This window comes from Hippocampus comes, unplaced genomic scaffold, assembly GCF_001891065.2.
Source record: "Hippocampus comes isolate QL1 unplaced genomic scaffold, H_comes_QL1_v1.1 scaffold194, whole genome shotgun sequence".
Classification (NCBI taxonomy): domain Eukaryota; kingdom Metazoa; phylum Chordata; class Actinopteri; order Syngnathiformes; family Syngnathidae; genus Hippocampus; species Hippocampus comes.
Window position 1 is genome coordinate 1,248,681 of NW_017805828.1, and position 19,178 is coordinate 1,267,858.

At 42.9% G+C, this 19,178-nt stretch overlaps 5 protein-coding genes and 1 long non-coding RNA gene across 11 annotated transcripts in view; 1 reads left to right on the top strand and 5 right to left on the bottom strand.

Moving 5' to 3' along the window:
* Nucleotide 1: 1 nt before the first annotated feature.
* On the bottom strand, nucleotides 2-1,322 carry LOC109526197 (ras-related protein Rab-30; the record flags this gene model as incomplete). The annotated part of the gene is made up of 2 exons (XM_019887309.1): nucleotides 2-144; nucleotides 1,034-1,322. Coding segments are annotated over 2 exons (432 nt in total), but the record flags the coding sequence as incomplete, so codon positions are not given.
* Nucleotides 1,323-1,835: 513 nt separating this feature from the next.
* LOC109526217 (ras-related protein Rab-30-like) lies at nucleotides 1,836-5,533 on the bottom strand. Of its 2 annotated transcripts, none has more exons than XM_019887367.1 (4): nucleotides 5,296-5,529; nucleotides 4,305-4,403; nucleotides 3,548-3,815; nucleotides 1,836-2,086 (listed from the first exon to the last, which is right to left on the bottom strand). In XM_019887367.1, the coding sequence occupies exons 2-4, from the start codon at nucleotides 4,395-4,397 to the stop codon at nucleotides 1,836-1,838; spliced, it is 612 nt and encodes a 203-aa protein (XP_019742926.1). In that variant the 5' UTR covers nucleotides 4,398-4,403; nucleotides 5,296-5,529. The 2 variants fall into 2 exon arrangements, with proteins under 2 accessions (XP_019742926.1, XP_019742925.1); XM_019887366.1 differs by having other exon boundaries at nucleotides 1,840-2,086; nucleotides 3,459-3,815; nucleotides 5,296-5,533.
* A 1,067-nt stretch (nucleotides 5,534-6,600) lies between these two features.
* Nucleotides 6,601-7,106, top strand: LOC109526182 (uncharacterized). Its single transcript, XR_002170281.1, has 2 exons — nucleotides 6,601-6,776; nucleotides 6,991-7,106. It is a non-coding gene; the product is annotated as an uncharacterized LOC109526182 (long non-coding RNA).
* Nucleotides 7,107-8,190: 1,084 nt separating this feature from the next.
* guca1c (guanylate cyclase activator 1C) lies at nucleotides 8,191-10,875 on the bottom strand. The gene is made up of 4 exons (XM_019887293.1): nucleotides 10,138-10,875; nucleotides 9,896-10,045; nucleotides 9,007-9,094; nucleotides 8,191-8,731 (listed from the first exon to the last, which is right to left on the bottom strand). The coding sequence occupies exons 1-4, from the start codon at nucleotides 10,330-10,332 to the stop codon at nucleotides 8,598-8,600; spliced, it is 567 nt and encodes a 188-aa protein (XP_019742852.1). The 5' UTR covers nucleotides 10,333-10,875; the 3' UTR covers nucleotides 8,191-8,597.
* Nucleotides 10,876-11,451: 576 nt separating this feature from the next.
* c15h3orf52 (chromosome 15 C3orf52 homolog) lies at nucleotides 11,452-17,136 on the bottom strand. Of its 4 annotated transcripts, XM_019887369.1 has the most exons (9): nucleotides 16,989-17,136; nucleotides 16,696-16,759; nucleotides 15,665-15,736; nucleotides 15,315-15,383; nucleotides 14,875-15,007; nucleotides 14,508-14,668; nucleotides 13,823-13,893; nucleotides 13,459-13,668; nucleotides 11,452-12,680 (listed from the first exon to the last, which is right to left on the bottom strand). In XM_019887369.1, the coding sequence occupies exons 1-8, from the start codon at nucleotides 17,099-17,101 to the stop codon at nucleotides 13,473-13,475; spliced, it is 879 nt and encodes a 292-aa protein (XP_019742928.1). In that variant the 5' UTR covers nucleotides 17,102-17,136; the 3' UTR covers nucleotides 11,452-12,680; nucleotides 13,459-13,472. The 4 variants fall into 4 exon arrangements, with proteins under 4 accessions (XP_019742928.1, XP_019742927.1, XP_019742930.1 ...); XM_019887368.1 differs by having other exon boundaries at nucleotides 11,452-13,668; XM_019887371.1 differs by having other exon boundaries at nucleotides 11,452-13,668; nucleotides 16,696-16,761; nucleotides 16,855-17,043.
* Nucleotides 17,137-17,993: 857 nt separating this feature from the next.
* LOC109526220 (capZ-interacting protein) overlaps nucleotides 17,994-19,178 on the bottom strand; it is a 10,363-nt gene continuing 9,178 nt past the window's right edge. The window contains exon 5 of one of the 2 annotated variants that reach the window (XM_019887374.1): nucleotides 17,994-18,917. In XM_019887374.1, coding sequence (XP_019742933.1) covers nucleotides 18,585-18,917 — 333 coding nt within the window. In that variant the 3' untranslated portion in view covers nucleotides 17,994-18,584. The remainder of the gene's footprint in view (nucleotides 18,918-19,178) is intronic. The other variant, XM_019887373.1, reaches the window with a different exon arrangement.

Below are 19,178 nucleotides of genomic sequence, written 5' to 3' on the forward strand. Positions count from 1 at the left end.
GGGAGGCCAGGTCCAGGAAGAGCTTCTCCACGTTGTCCGACTCCTTGGCGGAGGTCTCCAGGTACAGCATGCGCTGCGCCTCAGCAAAGTCCTCGGCACGCTGCCGAGCCACCTCACGCTTCTCCGACAGGTCGATCTTGTTACCTGGCCGACATGAAAATAATCTGTCAATTGATAGTATTTTTTTCCCCACGCACATTATAAGATCAAACTAAGATAATGATATTAAAAAAATAATAATAATCGGCTCATTTTTCTCTCAGTTTGAAATTCAAACACATACTAAAGGAGAAAGTTGTGTAAAATGATCAAATGTTCTCTCATTCATGTTTTTATTGTGTTTATCGTGTTTGGGGATCTAAAAAGATGTTATTGTATCCATTACACAGATGTTTGAATTAATCGGGCGATGAATGGGTTATCGGACTTCTATTCTGCCAAATATCAGAATGAGCATCGGCCCAAAAAAATTAAATAAATTAATTTAAAAAAAAACCCTAATAATAAAATAAATTAAAACATCCATCTAAATCATACATAATGTTTAGACTAAGTATGGGCAAGCGCGGATACCAGTGATCGGTATCGGTGCCGATTCCATCCTTATTTTACAGTATCGGTACTCATGGAGGCGACCGATACCAGACACCGACCGATATGTAAGGAAAAACCAAATCTGACATCCCGTCCTCATTGGCGGTAGGTGGCGCTAGCTATACCGTGGTAGTTTGACACAACGGCGACTCAGTCTTTGTTCACCCTTTTTGCCACTGCAAGAAATGAAATTTGATATATCAAAAGCACTAGAAATATCAGTACTCCGTATCAGTGTGCACTCAATGAGTGACGGTTCGAACTGGTATCGGTATGAAAAAAGTAGTATCGAGGATCCCGAATTGATACCATACATACACACGCGCCGTTCGAGAGTGAATTGACTCAACTTGTCCGACTCCCAACGTGTTGTCATTTGTCATTTGACGATAGACTTGAGAATCTGAGACGTACCTCCTCCGAACTAAAGGCCACTCACCGACTAAGACGGTGACCACCTGGTTGTTGGCGTACCGCTCGATCTCCCGCAGCCACTCGGGAAGGCACCGGAAGGATTCCTCGCAGGTGATGTCGTAGGTCAGAATGAGGGCGTTGGCACTGCGGTAGTAACTCTGAGTGATGGAGCGGAACCTCTCCTGGCCCGCAGTGTCCCATATCTGCAGCTTCACCTTCTGCCCCTTAATCTCCACCGTCTTAATCATGAAATCCACCCCGATCGTCGCGCCCTGTCCGGGCGGGAAAAGGCCCTGAATGTAGCGGCGAAAAAGTTCAGGCGGGCGAGTGAATCACTGTCCAAGCACAGTTCAGTTGTATTTCGCTTTTCACATCAATACATTATTTGCATTCATACTTGAGAAATTTGATTGCGCCAACGTGGGACATTGACGTTGGAATGGTTTAAATCGGTCAAGAAATGACAAAGGACATCAGCATTTATTTGGAAGTTTGGTCGTGGAAAATGTGGGAAAACTAAAAAATGTAAGAATTTTCCAAACGTGACTGTGAGACCAAATGGTTTGAATCGGTCGAGAAATGTGTCAAATCTGGCAAAAAAAAGGGAATTTTATCAAATGTGGAAGCGTTGTCTTTTTTGAGAATATGTTGTAGCTGGAATGGTTTGAATTGTTGGAAAAGTGTGGAAGGAAAAGTGCGGCAAAAAAATGGGCATATTAAAAATAAGGTTCACATCCATACACACAGAATGTCTGTTTTTTTTTTTTTTTTTTTTTTTTTGCAGTTTTTTTTTTTGGGTAAGATTTTTTTTTTTTCAATCCGCCGCGCTAGTTGAGGCTGCAGCAGCTCAGGTAGCTGATGGTCTTGCCCTCGCCGGGCGCGGGGGCCGCCTCGTTGTCGTCCAGCTTGTTGTGCTTGGCCTCGCGGATGAGCTGGGAGGCCAGGTCCAGGAAGAGCTTCTCCACGTTGTCCGACTCCTTGGCGGAGGTCTCCAGGTACAGCATGCGCTGCGCCTCAGCAAAGTCCTCGGCACGCTGCCGAGCCACCTCACGCTTCTCCGACAGGTCGATCTTGTTACCTGGCCGACATGAAAATAATCTGTCAATTGATAGTATTTTTTTCCCCACGCACATTATAAGATCAAACTAAGATAATGATATTAAAAAAATAATAATAATCGGCTCATTTTTCTCTCAGTTTGAAATTCAAACACATACTAAAGGAGAAAGTTGTGTAAAATGATCAAATGTTCTCTCATTCATGTTTTTATTGTGTTTATCGTGTTTGGGGATCTAAAAAGATGTTATTGTATCCATTACACAGATGTTTGAATTAATCGGGCGATGAATGGGTTATCGGACTTCTATTCTGCCAAATATCAGAATGAGCATCGGCCCAAAAAAATTAAATAAATTAATTTAAAAAAAAACCCTAATAATAAAATAAATTAAAACATCCATCTAAATCATACATAATGTTTAGACTAAGTATGGGCAAGCGCGGATACCAGTGATCGGTATCGGTGCCGATTCCATCCTTATTTTACAGTATCGGTACTCATGGAGGCGACCGATACCAGACACCGACCGATATGTAAGGAAAAACCAAATCTGACATCCCGTCCTCATTGGCGGTAGGTGGCGTTAGGTATACCGCGGCGGTTTGACACAACGGCGACTCAGTCTTTGTTCACCCTTTTTGCCACTGCAAGAAATGAAATTTGATATATCAAAAGCACTAGAAATATCAGTACTCCGTATCAGTGTGCACTCAATGAGTGACGGTTCGAACTGGTATCGGTATGAAAAAAGTAGTATCGAGGATCCCGAATTGATACCATACATACACACGCGCCGAGTGTTTGGGGATCTAAAAAGATGTTATCGTATCCATTACATAGTTTGAATTAATCGGGCGATGAATGGGTTATCGGACTTCTATTCTGCCAAATATCAGAGTGAGCATCGGCCAAAAAAAAATAAATTAATTAATTTTAAAAAACTCTAATAATAAAATAAATTAAAACCTCCATCTATATCATACATAACGTTTCGACTAAGTATGGGCGAGCGCGGATACCAGTGATCGGTATCGGTGCCGATTCCATCCTTATTTTACAGTATCGGTACTCATGGAGGCGACCGATACCAGACACCGACCGATATGTAAGGAAAAACCAAATCTGACATCCCGTCCTCATTGGCGGTAGGTGGCGCTAGCTATACCGTGGTAGTTTGACACAACGGCGACTCAGTCTTTGTTCACCCTTTTTGCCACTGCGAGAAATGAAATTTGATATATCAAAAGCACTAGAAATATCAGTACTCCGCATCAGTGTGTACTCAACGAGTGACGGTTCGAACTGGTATCGGTCTGAAAAAAATAGTATCGAGGATCCCGAATTGATACCATACATACACACGCGCCGTTCGAGAGTGAATTGACTCAACTTGTCCGACTCCCAACGTGTTGTCATTTGTCATTTGACGATAGACTTGAGAATCTGAGACGTACCTCCTCCGAACTAAAGGCCACTCACCGACTAAGACGGAGACAACCTGGCTGTTGGCGTACTGCTCGATCTCCCGCAGCCACTCGGGAAGGCACCGGAAGGAGTCCTCGCAGGTGATGTCGTAGGTCAGAATGAGGGCGTTGGCACTGCGGTAGTAACTCTGAGTGATGGAGCGGAACCTCTCCTGGCCCGCAGTGTCCCATATCTGCAGCTTCACCTTCTGCCCCTTAATCTCCACCGTCTTAATCATGAAATCCACCCCGATCGTCGCGCCCTGTCCGGGCGGGAAAAGGCCCTGAATGTAGCGGCGAAAAAGTTCAGGCGGGCGAGTGAATCACTGTCCAAGCACAGTTCAGTTGTATTTCGCTTTTCACATCAATACATTATTTGCATTCATACTTGAGAAATTTGATTGCGCCAACGTGGGACATTGACGTTGGAATGGTTTAAATCGGTCAAGAAATGACAAAGGACATCAGCATTTATTTGGAAGTTTGGTCGTGGAAAATGTGGGAAAACTAAAAAATGTAAGAATTTTCCAAACGTGACTGTGAGACCAAATGGTTTGAATCGGTCGAGAAATGTGTCAAATCTGGCAAAAAAAAGGGAATTTTATCAAATGTGGAAGCGTTGTCTTTTTTGAGAATATGTTGTAGCTGGAATGGTTTGAATTGTTGGAAAAGTGTGGAAGGAAAAGTGCGGCAAAAAAATGGGCATATTAAAAATAAGGTTCACATCCATACACACAGAATGTCTGTTTTTTTTTTTTTTTTCCCACACCAACCTGAGTGAAGCGGCGTACGAGGCATGTCTTCCCGACTCCGGCGTTCCCGATCAGAACGATTTTGAACAGGTAGTCATAATCCTCCATACTCATGCTCAACTTAAGAGACAAAGAAAATGGAATTATCAATTGGCTATTTTTGTCAGTTAAAGATAATTTTATTAGTAATAATACTCACAGGCACGTATTGTTTATTCTCGGCAAAGAAAGACTCATTCATTTTGACCCACCCCATGTATTTATGTCCATGTTTGTATTATGCTGACCATGTCTAATATTAAAAAAAAAAAATGCTTTTGGGCCATTTTGTACAATCCTTGCATGATAAAGTGAGGGGATGAAGCAATGCAATTTTGTGTTTGCTGCCGTCTTGCGGCATTTATGTGCAATGACAATCCTTTTGAGGCAGGCATCAATCACCTGCAGATTTTGGCAGCAGGGCTCAATTGCTGTCCCACTGTGGTTCCTTGGCACCAAGTTTCCACAAGGTGGGGCCAAATTCATACTTGGATTGCTTTGGACTGAGCCCAAAATACGACGAATAAACTCCTTCGCGAAACCACAGATCAATACTGGTGTGTTGAGGTACGACCTTGGTTACTTAACAACTTAAACTCGTAAGACAAGGTACTAGTGTATTATATCGACAAAGAAACAAGTGTTGTACAGTGTATTATGCAGCAGGTGAAACTAACATTACACAAAACATGTTGAGGAAAGATGCGAATAAAACTGAACACGAACAGCATTTTTTCCCCGCTTCATTGTTAACCAGCCCTACGAGTCACTATTTCTCCGTTCGCTCATCCAAACGTATACATTTGTGAAGTTTGGACAATTATCATCTTTAATGAGGTTTGGGCGAGGACAGCTAACGAGCAGCTAGCCTACGGGTGAAGCCATTTTGGCTCCATCCAGGCCATTTTGGCTCTTTTCCTTTGTGGAGAGACTGCCCGATGGAGGAGGAAAACAACACACGACTGACATTTACCTCAAAAGAACGAACAGGGGATGTCCCCGCTTTTGACGGCTACTGGCGATGCATAGGTCACCTCATCAAGCGGCCACACACGGCACAGTACAGCACGGCTGGCTGCGGAGTAAGTAGTCCCAATTCCTGTGTGTGTCCGCGTCCTCCTTCTGATGGACGAGAAGGAGGGAGGAGGAGGAGGAGGACGACTGCACTTCAATGACGTCTTCGCCTAACGGAACGCTGCACTGCAAACTCATCAATTTAATAAAAGTGAAAAAAAAAGATAACCTTTTTTTTTAAAATCGTGTGCTTCATAAAGAAAACCTAGGCATATTGCCATATCACATATTTAAAAATACAAGAATTCTCATTAGAAAAAAAATTCCCACTTTTGCCACAATATTAAAAATGAGAATAAAACTTTTGACTCTTCAAACCCTGAAAAAGAATCACAAGGAATAAAAAATCAATGGTTTGATTAAAAAGATAAATTATTAACGTAAATATGTATTTATAGCTATTTTTTAAATCCCCCTCCTAAAAAAATTAAACATGTCAATTATCTTGTGCTTCTTAAATATACAAATGATACGTTGCTCATATCAACACATAATGATCATTACATTGACATGAACATGACATGACTAATCTTACCTTGTGTTTTTTCAATAATAAATAAAAAATACTGAAAGATCTTAATAAGAAGAAACAATGAAAATAATTATTAAAAGGTAAGCTCTTGAAACTCATTTGACTCTTCTAAATAAATAGAAAAACAATTCAATAATATTCCATGCAGTAAAAAAATCTTCTGCATCTTTCAATAATCTACGGAATTTTTACGATGAGTACAAAAGTAAATTATTTTCAATTAAAACATATACCATTTTAAAACATTCTCATTCACAATAATTAATTCATCAGCTTTGTTTGCGGCCGGACTTTCCTCCAGCTGCACGTGACGTCACTACTTGACTTCCTTCAGAAGGCGGAAGTTTATTGGACGCCGTTTGCTCACAGCTGAGGTCAAGACGACACCGGAGGACGTCTTTTGAATTTTGCGGGCCATGGGCTGGATTCCGGACGAGGGCAAGGGGCTCCCTCCGCCGGGTGTTGTCAACCGCAACTCGTTTTGGCTGGGCGGCATGGGCTGGTGCGCCGCCATGCTCCCCAACGCCATTGTATAAAAGAAAATTGATCTAAATATGACTTGCTCTTAAGTTGTGTCATTCATTTTATTCGCGTAAATGTTTGAAGCGGGTGATGTTTAGCTTTTCTCCCCCATCTGTGGTTTTCATGTAAAATATTCATGTAAATTGAAGTAAAATAAAGTATGAATGGAAATGTCTTGTCAGGTGTTCACCGACAGGTCCTTCTGACGACGATCGGCTGGTTCCTCGGCTACCACCTGACTAAATATGAAAATTACGTGCACGCCAAACTGGACCGAGAGATGAACGAGTACATGAAACTTCACCCGGACGACTTTGCACCAAAGGGTGAGTTGACTTGATTTGCTGCGAACAAAGCTTCTATTGGCTCTCATTCGACGGCAGTAAGTTTGGTCGCCATTTAATGGATGGTATCATATGTGTGAACTTCTTAACATTTCTGAATTAGAATTGAAATATAATTTTCTACAATGACAATTGTTAGTTCATCTCAGTTGTATTGTTTTTTTTTAATCCATGTTGTGTTTGTGTTTCCCACCAGAAAAGAAGACCTTTGCTGAGATCGTGGAGCCTTTCATTCCTGTGCGCTGAGCTGTCATGTCACATCTTTCCTGTCCAATATTCTTCTGTACATAATTCAGTAAAATTAATGACAACGTAATCTGGTCGTCTCTTTTTCAGTGTTTACTATTCAAAGAAAAAAGAAATTTGCCTATTTCATTTTTTTTTGTATACTGATGTTTCTTATATTTCGTGTTTACAGCCATTCTAATTTTCCTTTTTCATGATTGCTTCAAAGACCAACATGTGAAAAGGTGGCGAGAACGAAGATGGTTCTCGGGACTGTCCTGGAACAAATTAAGTTAGTGTGCAACTCTATTTCAAGGTCAGAGCACCTGTTTAAAAAAAACGTGCACGCGCCTGATGAGGTTCGACTGTGGCTGAGAATGACTGCTCTCACTCACCTGTTTCTGATTGGGGCTCATTTGGGCAGATTTGAAAATTTCCAGGGGGCGCTATTGAGTGATGTTCAGGATCTCGACAATACTCTTATTGGCAAAATGATTGTTGAGGCAAGAGATCCCAAGTAGGAGTTTGTTCCAGCCTATTTGGGGTTCAAGACAATATGGCTGACTTCCTGTTGGATTGTGCTTCATGGGGTCCTTGAGACTCTCCCGCGCGTCCTCTTATGTCAAACAAAATTCTTTTTCCCATCTGGCGGAAGAGCATGAAAGAAACACTCGGCAAACATGCAGTGTGAAGAGCGGTCTTATTAAGGCAACACTGAAAAGCAAGCAGAAGACCTTTGAAACAAACAGCACAGACGGTCACGTGATAACACACAGTCCGCGGCCACAATGTTGGGTTGGGAACACTTGCACCATCTAGTACAATGCAGGACTGTAACAGTTAGTCACCTACATCCTCACTCTAAATCAACATAAACTGCACCAATTTTGATTAACTGACGTCAACGCTCTCGGCCATTTGGAGTCAGATGTCGTTCAGAATCGTGTTCTTGCCCTGATCAACAACAATCATTCGTCTTGAATATCCAATGGCAGATAAACTTGATATCAACTCAATTATTAAAGCAGGTGTGTTTATAACTTCTCTGAAAACTTTTAAACAAGTAGAAAATTGTACTTTTAGGTGTATTTTTTCCCCACACTTTTTTTTTTAATTCAGACACTTTTCAAAATCAATACGTTTCAGAGAAATGGTGCCTGCATCCTGATTTGATTTTTAAAAATGACTTCAACGACTATATCTCAGCCTGTCAGCATTCAAAATTACTAAGAATCCCACCTGGATGGCGAACAGCCACCCATGCGAGTTTGAAGACGATCCGTCGTCAATTGTGATCGGTGGAAATAAAAGAACCCATTTTGACCTTTCACTTAAGCTACCGGGGCCTTGCTTCAAATGAGTCGGGTTCCTTCCTTCTGAGGCCTCTTGATTGACTGCATTGTAGCAAAGCAGACCGGCAGCGTCCCCGGGTCCGTGTCGCCATTTTCTCAGCTTCTCAAAGGAACCTCCAGAATTTACCAATAGAAAAACAAAAAGGCGTTGTCCCATGAGAAGCCGGGCCTCCTTCCACCGGGGGGCAGTGTACACTTTCAATTGGGCGGCGTTCCGCCCGGCTCCTTATTTGGACTCCTTGCGTTGTCCCATGATGATGATCTCCAGTACGTGGGTGAGGTCCATCATCTTGGTGAGCATCTCCATGATGTCTGCGTGCTCCCGAGCACCACTGATGAACTCCTCCAGGGTCAGCTCACCTGCGCAGACAACACAAGATCAATATTTGATGTTCACTAGCAGCGTACACGTTTACATCTCGGCATAAGTATGAAGCTTTGATGCGCATGAAAACAATTGTCTCTCAGCATTCACCCGGATATTGTTGATTTTCCAAAAACGTCATTGGTACAAATACTTTTCTCTCTGTCTTCACAAGATTCGTTGATGCTCCAGAGCAGCGTAAATGCTATCGTGACAATTTCCAACATTGTGACTGACTGTCTTTCAGCCTTGGAGGTGTGTGTGATCTCACCTTCCCCGTTGACGTCGATCCTCTCATAGATGAGCGTGACGATCTCTTCAGGGGGAATTTCATAGCTCCTGGTAATGTCTTGAATGGCCTGTTGGGAGTTGTGGATGCTCAGAAGCAAGCTTTGACATAGCGCAGGACATCATCCGCATCGGCACAGTGTTACAGCTGTGCGCTAACACTTTTGGGACATTTTGACAGTTTTACGGGCGTGCAGCGAGTGTTACCATGAATCAAACTCCAAATGCTACTTCGACAGCAAATCTACATCGACACGGCGTTGAGTCATGCTGCAAGTGCAAAATTATAAGGGAGATGGAACTCTAAATTGTAGCACTTTGAAAGCTTCCACTGTAAACGCACATCGACATGGTCTTATGGCCTTGCAACGGGAACGCAAAAATCTACATCGGCACGGCGTTAAGAGTCATGCTGCAAGTGCAAAACTAAAAGGGAGATGGAACTCTAAATTGTAGCACTTCGAAAGCTTCCACTGTAAATGCACATCGACATGGTCTTATGGCCTTGCAACGGGAACTGACCTCCAAATTGTCTGCAGGTATAATTGCAGCAAGGGCCACCCCTAATTCGACTCCAAACGGCACCGCTTTTGTCATCACCTCTTTAATACACATTGGAATGGTCTTGCGGCCATCCAGCAAGAGCAAACCTAAATTCCAATTCCAAGTTGTGGCACTTTTAACGTCTCCCCTTGTAACGCACAGCATTAGCGTGAGATGCTAATTCAGTGCTGTTAAAAATAACAAGTCCTGGATTAGACGGTGTGACAAGTTCCCATTCACTTAAGCCCGCTTCCACTAAGCCTCAATGCTTCTTGGAATATCGAAACAGCGGAGGAAAAAAAAAAAATCAATAAATGAAGACGGCATACCTTGAAGATGGTCTCCATTTCATCTTTGTCGATTTTGCCGTTTCCGTCCTGGTCGAAAAGCTTAAAGTACCACTTGAGCTTCTGGTTGACTTCTCCCTTAAGGAGAAGACTGATGGCAGCGATGTACTCCACAAAGTCGATGTAGCCGTCCTGCAAAAGGCCTGACAATTTAGTTCGGGTTAGCCCCCCAACCTCCCCCCGAAACACGCAAAAAAAAAACATCTCCATGGTCTTCAACTCACCCCGTCCATGTCAAAGGTAAAGAAGACCTGGTCCACGTAGCTGCTGGCCTCCTCCGTCATGCCGTTCATCTCCAGCATGGTCTTCAGCTCGAAGAGCGTGATGAGGCCCGACGGCGACTCCCTCATGAACTTGGTGTACCAGTGGTGCATGTCCTCCTCCAAGATGTCGTCCAGGTTGGAGCCGTGGGCGCCCATGCCGGCAGGCAGGCAGGCTCCGAGGATTGCGGCGATACAGACGAGCTCCGGCGAGAAACGAATGAGCCGAGGGGGACGTTCGCTGACGATCTGAAACGCTCCTGTCTGAGCGAGGGTGAACTTAATCTACTTGATCTTGGCAGGAGCCAAAAGCAGACATAACCCTTTAATGGGATAACGGGAACAAGACTTCTTAGAAGTTCAGGGCCACGCCACGATGAGGGGTGGGTGCGGGGTGGCGGTGGGTGCACTGTTTTTGGAAGCCAGGCAGCCCTAAGACACTGACCTCTTCCCCAAAATGACATTCCTCGAATGTGCCTCCTTCTTTTTGTACTTAAGCCACTTGCGTGTTTGGCATTCAACTTCATTTCTATTCTAAGTCAAACTCAAATCACTACTAGAGGTGCTCGTTTGCTTCCTGGCTGCTGTTGAAGTGCCTTTGAGCAACACCATGCGCCCATAGGCACGTCAAAAAAAACATTCCGTTTTCGTAATAGTGCAAAGGTATGTGCGCTCTATTTTTTCACATTTTTAGAAAATAGTTCGCCTCAATTTAATGTCTCACTCAACTTCCTACCAGCCTGTTATGATTATGATCAGAATAAGACGAATATTTGGTGATTTGATTTTTTTTTCTTAACTTATTTTACATCTGTAAATTTGTCATCTTGGTCAGCAGCAACAGGGAGCTAAAAAGCCAGCTTTTAACCCCTGCTGCACTCATCTGGGGTTGCTTTTAAAAAGCGGGCGAGCAAAGACCGGCGCGCTTATTTTCAGCAACTCTCTCGTAGATTTAAATGAGGACCACAGCGAAACTTTGTGGTGAGTCACAGCACATAAGTGGCATTCGAGAAATCCCACCGCTGGAAATATTTCGGGTGAATTGCGCTTTCCGCCATCTAGTGGATGAGCATTTCATTTTTCTGCGTGAAAAATTGCTGACATGGACAAAGAAAGTCCAGATGTTGCGTAGTTTCTTTCCTTTAGGAGATGACTGCTCACTCGCCGTAATATAAACCAAACCAAGGAAATCATTTGTACTACAGTCAAAGTTGTCATCGTCGTAACCCCTCCCACCCAAAAAAATAAATAATAATAATAATAAAAAGCCAAACAAAGTCAGCATTTACGGGCATTTAATGGAAGTGTCAAGGACAACCTCAATTGATCTGGAGAGCGATGAGGTAATTTGATTAAAACACACAACAATAGTGTCAGGATGTTTGTTCACAACAATTTGGCACCAACAGGTTTAATCCGGTTAGCGGCGCTGATAAACTTGTTTACGGGAAAAGAAAGGTGGTTTTGGCATGACGAGAGTCTCACATTGTCCACTGACGCCAGGATAGCAAAGGACAAAGCTGACTAAAAATCATTTTTTTTTAATAGTAAAAAATAACTGACAAAATGTGGACTTTTCAGGTTATTCACTGGACAGGAACCGAAGCTTACATTTTATGAAGAAAAAAAAAAAATCACACAAAAATGGGACTTAAGTGTTATTCATTGGACAGGAGTTTTTTCAATGTTTGAAAACTCCACAAAATGTGGACTTCTGTTACTCCTGTCCAACGAGTAGCATGTATATTCTGCATTTTATGAGTTTTATATTTGTAGTATTCTTTAAAAAAGAAGTCACAACTTGGGACACTGTCGGACACTGTCATTGGACAGGAAACATATTGCACATAAATATTAATCTAACATTGTTTTTTTAAGACAACATCTCAAAGCTGACTGACATGTTATTCTTCGTATAGGAATAACATGTAAGTCCATTTTGGTAAACAGTAATTAAAAACAAAAGTTATTAAAAGTGTAATAACAAGCGATTGAAATTACAAGACAAAGAGGCGTCAGGAAGCCGTGCAAAAGAAACACGTGCGCCCTCTGTTGTTCACCCGTAGAAAAACACGGGAAGACTGACAAAACGTAATCAATCATCTTCCTTTTTATAACCAAAAAAGGGATCGTTTTCGTTTTCTTCGAGGCCATCCTCGAACAAACACTCACCAGTTAATACCAGAGTAAAACTTTATGTAAAACGTACAGACAACATGCCTTGACGGAGCCAATAATACTCTTTAGTTTGACATGACATGGATCCCAGCTGCTTGTCAAACGTGCCTGACGTCCACTCCGAGGCCATTTCATTAGGTACACGTAAACAAACTCATCTGCTCTCAAGAGCCTCCCGTAGTGACGTGAGGTGTCGCCCCAAAAATGACAAAGCCCCCGTGGCTTCGGACGGAGAATTTGACAGTTGCTGTTCAAAATGTTTCATGAGCAGCACAGTGTGGCTACCGCGGTTGGCACCTCAGCCTCACAGTCAAAAATGGGTTCAAATCCCAAAACAACAAAATGCCATCAGGTTGTCTGACGCTCAGCAATTGAAGTAAAGTAAATACAAGATATTGATTTCATACATTTATAACTACAAATATACATTTTAAAGTCATTTTGATGCTCTTTGGGGCGGGGGGGTTTTAAATTTGGCATTTTTGTTTTTGCATTTCATAATGAAATAAGGGGCGGCACGGTGGATGACTGGTTAGCACGTACGCCTCACAGGGAAGAGGTGCAAGGGTTCGATTCCGGCTCAGGCCTTCCTGTGTGAAGCTTGCATGTTCTCCCCGTGCCTATGTGGGTTTTCTCCTTTCTTCCCACATTCCAAAAACATGCATGGCAGGTTGGTTGGGGATGAGAAAACGGAAATAAGTATCTGTATGAATAAGCATCCATCTATTTACTAACATTTAAAGATCAATTTATTTTGATTTCTTTTGCATTTTAAATTGGCCGCGAGATAGGAAGTGGTGAGGAGGCCAGCCTCGCAGTCAGGAGATCTGGGTTCGAATCCCACAAACTTGTACATCAGGTGAGTTGAAGACTCTAAATCACCCATGTGAGCGCCATGCACGTTTGCCCCATGATCGAGCGGCAACCACTCGCGGGAGTACCTCACCCCCGACCGCTGCTACGGACCACGTGACTTTGGGCAGGCGTAGCTACTTGACATCGCTAACATGAATCATGACATTCCCGCATTAATACTTGATCTTGTCAGATGATTTGTGTGACTGTGCGGTTTCCCCGCTCGGAGAGCCACGACGCAAAACGACCCACCTGCGGACGCCACCTCATGACAACTTGAGGGAAACGGGGTCGATGTACAAAGCGGAGGAGGGGGAGGCGCCGCGGCCCTCCTGGTCGTAGAGGAACTGCCGGAGCACGTTGTACACCATCTCCCGGCTCAGCGTGAAGCTCCTCAGCTGCTCCTGGTGCTCCTCGGGCATGACGAACGTCAGCTGGTACTCGGCGATCACCGAGCCAGGCCTGGGGAAGGAGGAGACCCGAAGCTCGAGCAAGTCAATAAGGAAGCGAAAACCCACCACAGAGGGACGACTCGTATTGCGTCAAAATCACAAGCACGGTCACTGTTCAGTGAATGTGCCGGCGTGCGTGTGTGGTGGTTAGATGCCATGCTTACCGGAGAGCGTAAATTTCCGCTTTGGAGAAGTAGCGTCCAAGCGCGGGCGAGGATCTGTACACGTCTGACAGCTTTGGAGGAAAAGGAGGGGGGGAGGTCATCAGGTTGGGACACGCCAACACACACACACACGAGACTCAAACGGCTCACCGGCGCATTCCGAGCATATTAGCACATTAGCGTGTTAGCGCTAAAGCTGAAGACGCAAGTCTCAAGGACTCGGGTTGAGGAAAATGGCAAATTACTTTTGAAGGAATCTCACACAACAAAGTTTGGATGTTGGAGCAGTAATTCAGCTAAAATAATACGATGGAGTTTTCAAGTCTTTAAGTGTCGATGTTGACAAGTCAGAAAGTTGGGAAAAAAAAGTTTGTTTCTTATTGAGTTTCTGTACTACTAACTCCTACTTTTGCGAACACGTTAACAAAAATCCTTCTGAACATTCAAGATTTTTATTAAATAACATTAATTTGGGATATTCGGATGGCACCCAGTAGCGAAACTCCAAGATTCAAATTTTGAGTGGCAGTGAGGCGCATATTCTGCAGTGATGACATCAGCGCAATCCGATTGGTCACCCATGCTGGAAATCAGAAAAAAAAAAATCCCACGACGGCCTCAAGCATTCCAGGTAAAGAAAAAAAAAAAGAAAAAGAAAACCCTTCAGTTTTGGAGGTGGCCTCACCTTGCCTTGCAGGTCTCCGGTGAGGGCTCGACTCTGATTGGACGAAAGGCTGAGCAGGTCCTCGGTGAAGGTGAGGCCCGGTAGACTGAAGCTGCCGTTGAAGAGGCGAGCAACACGGAACGATGACCGGTTGAACTTCTCATCGGTGTCCTCGTGAATTGCTGCGCGAGGTCGGGGGGGGGGAAGACGCGCCACACGGCCCACATGCGGTTATTGGTCAGGGTTCACTGTTTTATGGTTAGCATCACATTTTTGCTGCTTCCACCACTGGCAACCTTCTACAGTGGCAGCACGCTTTTTTTTTCCCTTTTCCATGTCTGGCGAGGATGTGAGAGATGAAGTTCGAGTTTGCCTTTTGGAGCGTTACCTGAGCACACACCCAGCGAGATGAGCACCACGGCGACGATGACGACGGGCAGCAAGACGAGCAGCATCCACAAGCGCACTTTGCCGCACACCGCCTCGCTCAGCTCCCGCTTCACCTTGTGCGCCGCGCTCTCCTGACAAAAGCACCCGCACACTTTCATCAATCACACAGCACGTTTGAAACACATCGACCCGCGTTTACACCAATTTGAAAACAACAACAACATCAAAATCATTGAAACTATTACGATTCCTGTTTTTAATTCTGACTGGTCATGCTGCTGTTCACCACTAGAATCTATTACCAGGAAACACACTTGGGCAGGCCATAGTGACCCGTCTCAACATTATAAATATCTGCTATTGATGAGAACGAATGGACACGGACAGACAGACAGACAGACAGACAGACATTTATATGGATGTGAATCGAAATCAGACCTTAGAACCTGCGAAAGCCTCAGCTGTCACACATCCTGAAGGCATTGTCTCGCCGCTGTGACCGTTCCTCTGAAACAAAACACACACACGTATATAAACACACACACGCGCGCGCACACACACAAAAACGTCCTTTAAAAGCACCGCCCCTTTCTTCGAAATGACCAAATCATTTTTGGTCAGCGTGGTGAATCATGTGTCTCACAAACGCAAGAAAAAAAAAATTCACAACTGCTGCACAGTTCATAGCAAATTTCTCAGCAAGGGGGGGGGGGGTGCTTGCTGCATCGGACTACTTCCTGTACTGGCCCACTTCCTGTATATGTGACAACTTCTTGTGTCCAGCCCACCTGAGCGCTGAGCAGCACGCTTCCCTCGTCGCGGCATCTGTAGGCGTGATTGGCACCATTGCCCGTTGTCAGCTGCCATCACACACACACACACACACACACACACACACACACACACACACACACACACACACACACACACGTTGCAAAATTATGAGAAATATTTTTCAAGGTTATAGTTGTAAATGAAGTCACATTGTAAAGGCAATAAAGATACATATTTTTTAATAAAACTGTTTATTTTTAGAGATCAGTGATACTTTCACTTATTCCCGTAAAAGTATCACTTTAAACTGAATAGGAAACGACTTTTTAATTCAGAAAAAAATACTTTTTTCTTACAAGACATGCGGGACAGGATAAGAGAGCAAATCTCTTTTTCGTTAATGGATGATACAGCTTCTTGTTGCTTTCAAGCTTAGCTTGTAGCAGATGTGTGCACATTTCAGCATGACGTCTTTGATCCACTGTTGAAAAGGACACTTTGATTCCCTCCTCTTTCATCTATAACTGCTTCAGACAACAAAGTGTATGCAGGAAAGTGGTTACGATTGCTCGATTGTCTCTGTCTAATGTGTTGTCTTGTATTATTTTGTCATTTTAGGTTAACTTTTCTTTTGATGGCGTCGCGGGCACCCGCAGCGGCTCCTCTTGTTGTATGTTGTCTTGAGAGGGAAGAAATTACAGCACATTTGACATTAAAGTTATATTTGACTTGACTTAACAAGAGTACAACTTTAGTCTTCATATAGATTTCTTATATAAAATAAATCCTATACTTGAGGGAAAAAAAGGTTTTCCAATATTTGTTCTATATGTTCTATATTCTTGATTTATTTTTTACTGCAATGTTTTATCATACAGGACATGTAGCAAATGCCAATAAATGAGACTTTTAATAAGAAAGCGCAATTAGCAGCAGCATCTCTCTGGAAACACGATGACGCCATGCGCGTTCTATGAGATTGGAAGTGGGCTCAAGTGTTTACTTGGCGCATTTTGGAGGGGGAAATAATGGAGCAATTACTCACCGACCGTCCAACGGCGTCGCTGCCGTTCGTTTTGAAGGCTTGCATCTCAAAGTCAGTGGTCATCCTGCGCAGAGAGCGAAAGAGGAAAAATAAAACCAACGCAAAAAAAAAAAAACGAGTTCGAACCCGGAAATGTCCCGACTACGACAAACCTGAAATTTCACGGGTAGGCGTAAACTTCGAAGCCGAAAGATAAAACGAATGTACAAAACCTCTTGGTCTAGGTTCCGATTGAAAAGACGCCAAATTTCGAACCCAGGCGACAACACGAAGCAGTACCACCGACCACCAACCTCAGCCGAATGACAAACAGGTGAGAGCGGAGGGACCAGGTTTCGTTCAACGTGACGTCACCTATGTCAACACTTAAGCGCTCTGATTGGTCACCTTTCCGGAAGTGAAACATGTTGCTTTTCAAAGCCTGAAATGACGGTAATTTGATTTAATTTTGATTTTTTTTAGCCTTTTTAACGTCAGGCTTTTTTTTTTTTTGTATTTTGCTAAGCAAATTGTTCATAAAGGAGAAAAAAGTTAAACCTTTATTGCAGCAAATGATTCAGTGTGGTCTACTGCCAGAATGTAGCATATACTTAAAAGACAGATTATATGTAACACAAACAAGAAACTGTTTATTATTGTGCATGACCCGTACCGGAGTCCAGACTGATATGCATTAAAATAAAAGACAAGCAGTAAACAACAGACAGAAAAATAACAAGGAAACACTGCTGATTGTTTTTGTGATGCAGTCACTTTTTTTTATGTCTGCTAAAATATGTATTCAATATAATTCCAAAATATTTGTCTCAGCAAAAAAGAAAAAAATACATCTCTACAAATGAATTTTCTTCATGAAGGAACATTAAGGCCAGACTGAAAAGACAACGAAATGACACTACAAAATCAAAGGGTCAATTTTACAAAAACACGTATCATTTCCAGATTGAATTTGTAATATTACAAGAATAAAGTTTAAATATTTTTTTAAGAAAAGTCTCCATATTTGAAATTGAAGTTCTAATATGTATTACAGAATCTCATATTTTCAATAAATAGTCACGTATTTTCAAGAAAAAAAAGGTAAACTTTCAAGATTAAAGTCAATAAAGTTGGAAATGCGACTATAGCCTTGAGATAGTTTTCGAGATTATAATCATATACTCTATTTTGGGGATTACACTGATAAGATTATGAGAATAACACCATATTACAACAAAATATTTTCAAGAAAAAGTTCTATTTTTTTTTATATTTGATTTGTAATACTGTCAAAATAAAGTTCTCATATTAAAATAAACGTGTTCAAGAAAAAAAGTGGTGTACTTTTACAAAAAAGAAAGTCATAATAATACAAAAATGAAGTTGTGTGACAAAGAGAATAAATTTGCACATATTCAAGAGAAAAAGTTAATGTAAAAAAAAGTTCATCCATCCAAAAAGTTGCATATTTCTGATATTAAAGTAGTAAAAAATTGTTGTCTACTTTTAGATAAAAAACTTGCAATTTTTCAAGTTTAGAGTTGTAATATTAAGAGACTAAAATTATATATTTTTGAGAAATTACACTTCAAACCTGGAAATATACAATTTGTTTTTTGACAAAATCTCAAAAAATAGTTTGTTTTTTTTCTCGTAAAAATGACCGATTAAACATTCATCTGTCCGTGCCATTTTTTTCTGATACTTTCAGGGTGGCCTTAACGCTCCGTTGTGTTCTTGCCTGGCTAAGAATTGACAGCGACGAGTCTTGTCCATGCGTACACGCGAGGAAATGTTCTAAAAATGGCCAGCTGAGGGCGACATAACCCGCGAGTTGTCCCTATGAGTCAAAGCAGTTAAATATTCCAAAATCTGTGCGTTTTTCAGAGGTCATTATCATTGTTCACAAATCAATGGAGATCATCGGGATCCCCTCCATCCGTCTGTCGCGGCTGCATTTCCTCCTCCAGCGTCTCCTCTTCTTCTTCTTGGGGGTTGTTTGCTCGCTTCCTCTGCTCCTCCTCATCATCCTTGTCCTCCTGCTGCTCCTCATCGTCATCTCCCTTGCCTTCCTTCCGAGGGACCCGGTCCGGGCATTGTAAAATGGCGTCTCCGTTGGTTTGGGGCGAGTGCAGTTCACATGGCGACGGGATGCCGCCGAAGAGCCCTGGCGCCTCCTCCCCCGCCGACCTCCTGTGTTGTCTCGTGGGCGGACGCCTCTTGAACGACAGCCGAGCACGAGTCTGGCAGAAGTGAAGAAAAGCTAACTTTACTCAACTGCGGATGAAGGATTGGGTGGTGGCCCACTTCTCTGTCAGGCCCTCTATTTCATTTTATCATATTAATTTTTGACCAGACGTAAATCTGAATTACAATCGATGAAGGGGTGTCAGCTGGGGAACATTTCAGCCCTCCTGCAGAGGGCAGGCTTCGCAAGCCATCAGGGCGCCACCACATCCCATCTGCAGGTGCGCCATAATAGAGGAAGTGGAGGAATTGGGGGG

What these genes read in the sequence shown, in the direction of transcription:
- c15h3orf52 (XM_019887369.1), bottom strand. Translation starts at nt 17,101, where the DNA reads ATGTTTCACTTCCGGAAAGGTGACCAATCAGAGCGCTTAAGTGTTGAC. An exon ending in GCGACGCCGTTGGACGGTCG is followed by an intron (nt 15,737 to 16,695) that starts GTGAGTAATTGC and finishes GTGTGATGGCAG; the next exon opens with CTGACAACGGGCAATGGTGC. An exon ending in CCGGAGACCTGCAAGGCAAG is followed by an intron (nt 13,894 to 14,507) that starts GTGAGGCCACCT and finishes TTTCCTCCAAAG; the next exon opens with CTGTCAGACGTGTACAGATC.
- guca1c (XM_019887293.1), bottom strand. Translation starts at nt 10,332, where the DNA reads ATGGGCGCCCACGGCTCCAACCTGGACGACATCTTGGAGGAGGACATG. An exon ending in AAATGGAGACCATCTTCAAG is followed by an intron (nt 9,095 to 9,895) that starts GTATGCCGTCTT and finishes AACTCCCAACAG; the next exon opens with GCCATTCAAGACATTACCAG. An exon ending in GATCGACGTCAACGGGGAAG is followed by an intron (nt 8,732 to 9,006) that starts GTGAGATCACAC and finishes TTGTCTGCGCAG; the next exon opens with GTGAGCTGACCCTGGAGGAG.
- LOC109526217 (XM_019887366.1), bottom strand. Translation starts at nt 4,397, where the DNA reads ATGAGTATGGAGGATTATGACTACCTGTTCAAAATCGTTCTGATCGGG. An exon ending in TCGTACGCCGCTTCACTCAG is followed by an intron (nt 3,816 to 4,304) that starts GTTGGTGTGGGA and finishes CGCTACATTCAG; the next exon opens with GGCCTTTTCCCGCCCGGACA. An exon ending in ACACGTTGGGAGTCGGACAA is followed by an intron (nt 2,087 to 3,458) that starts GTTGAGTCAATT and finishes CATGTCGGCCAG; the next exon opens with GTAACAAGATCGACCTGTCG.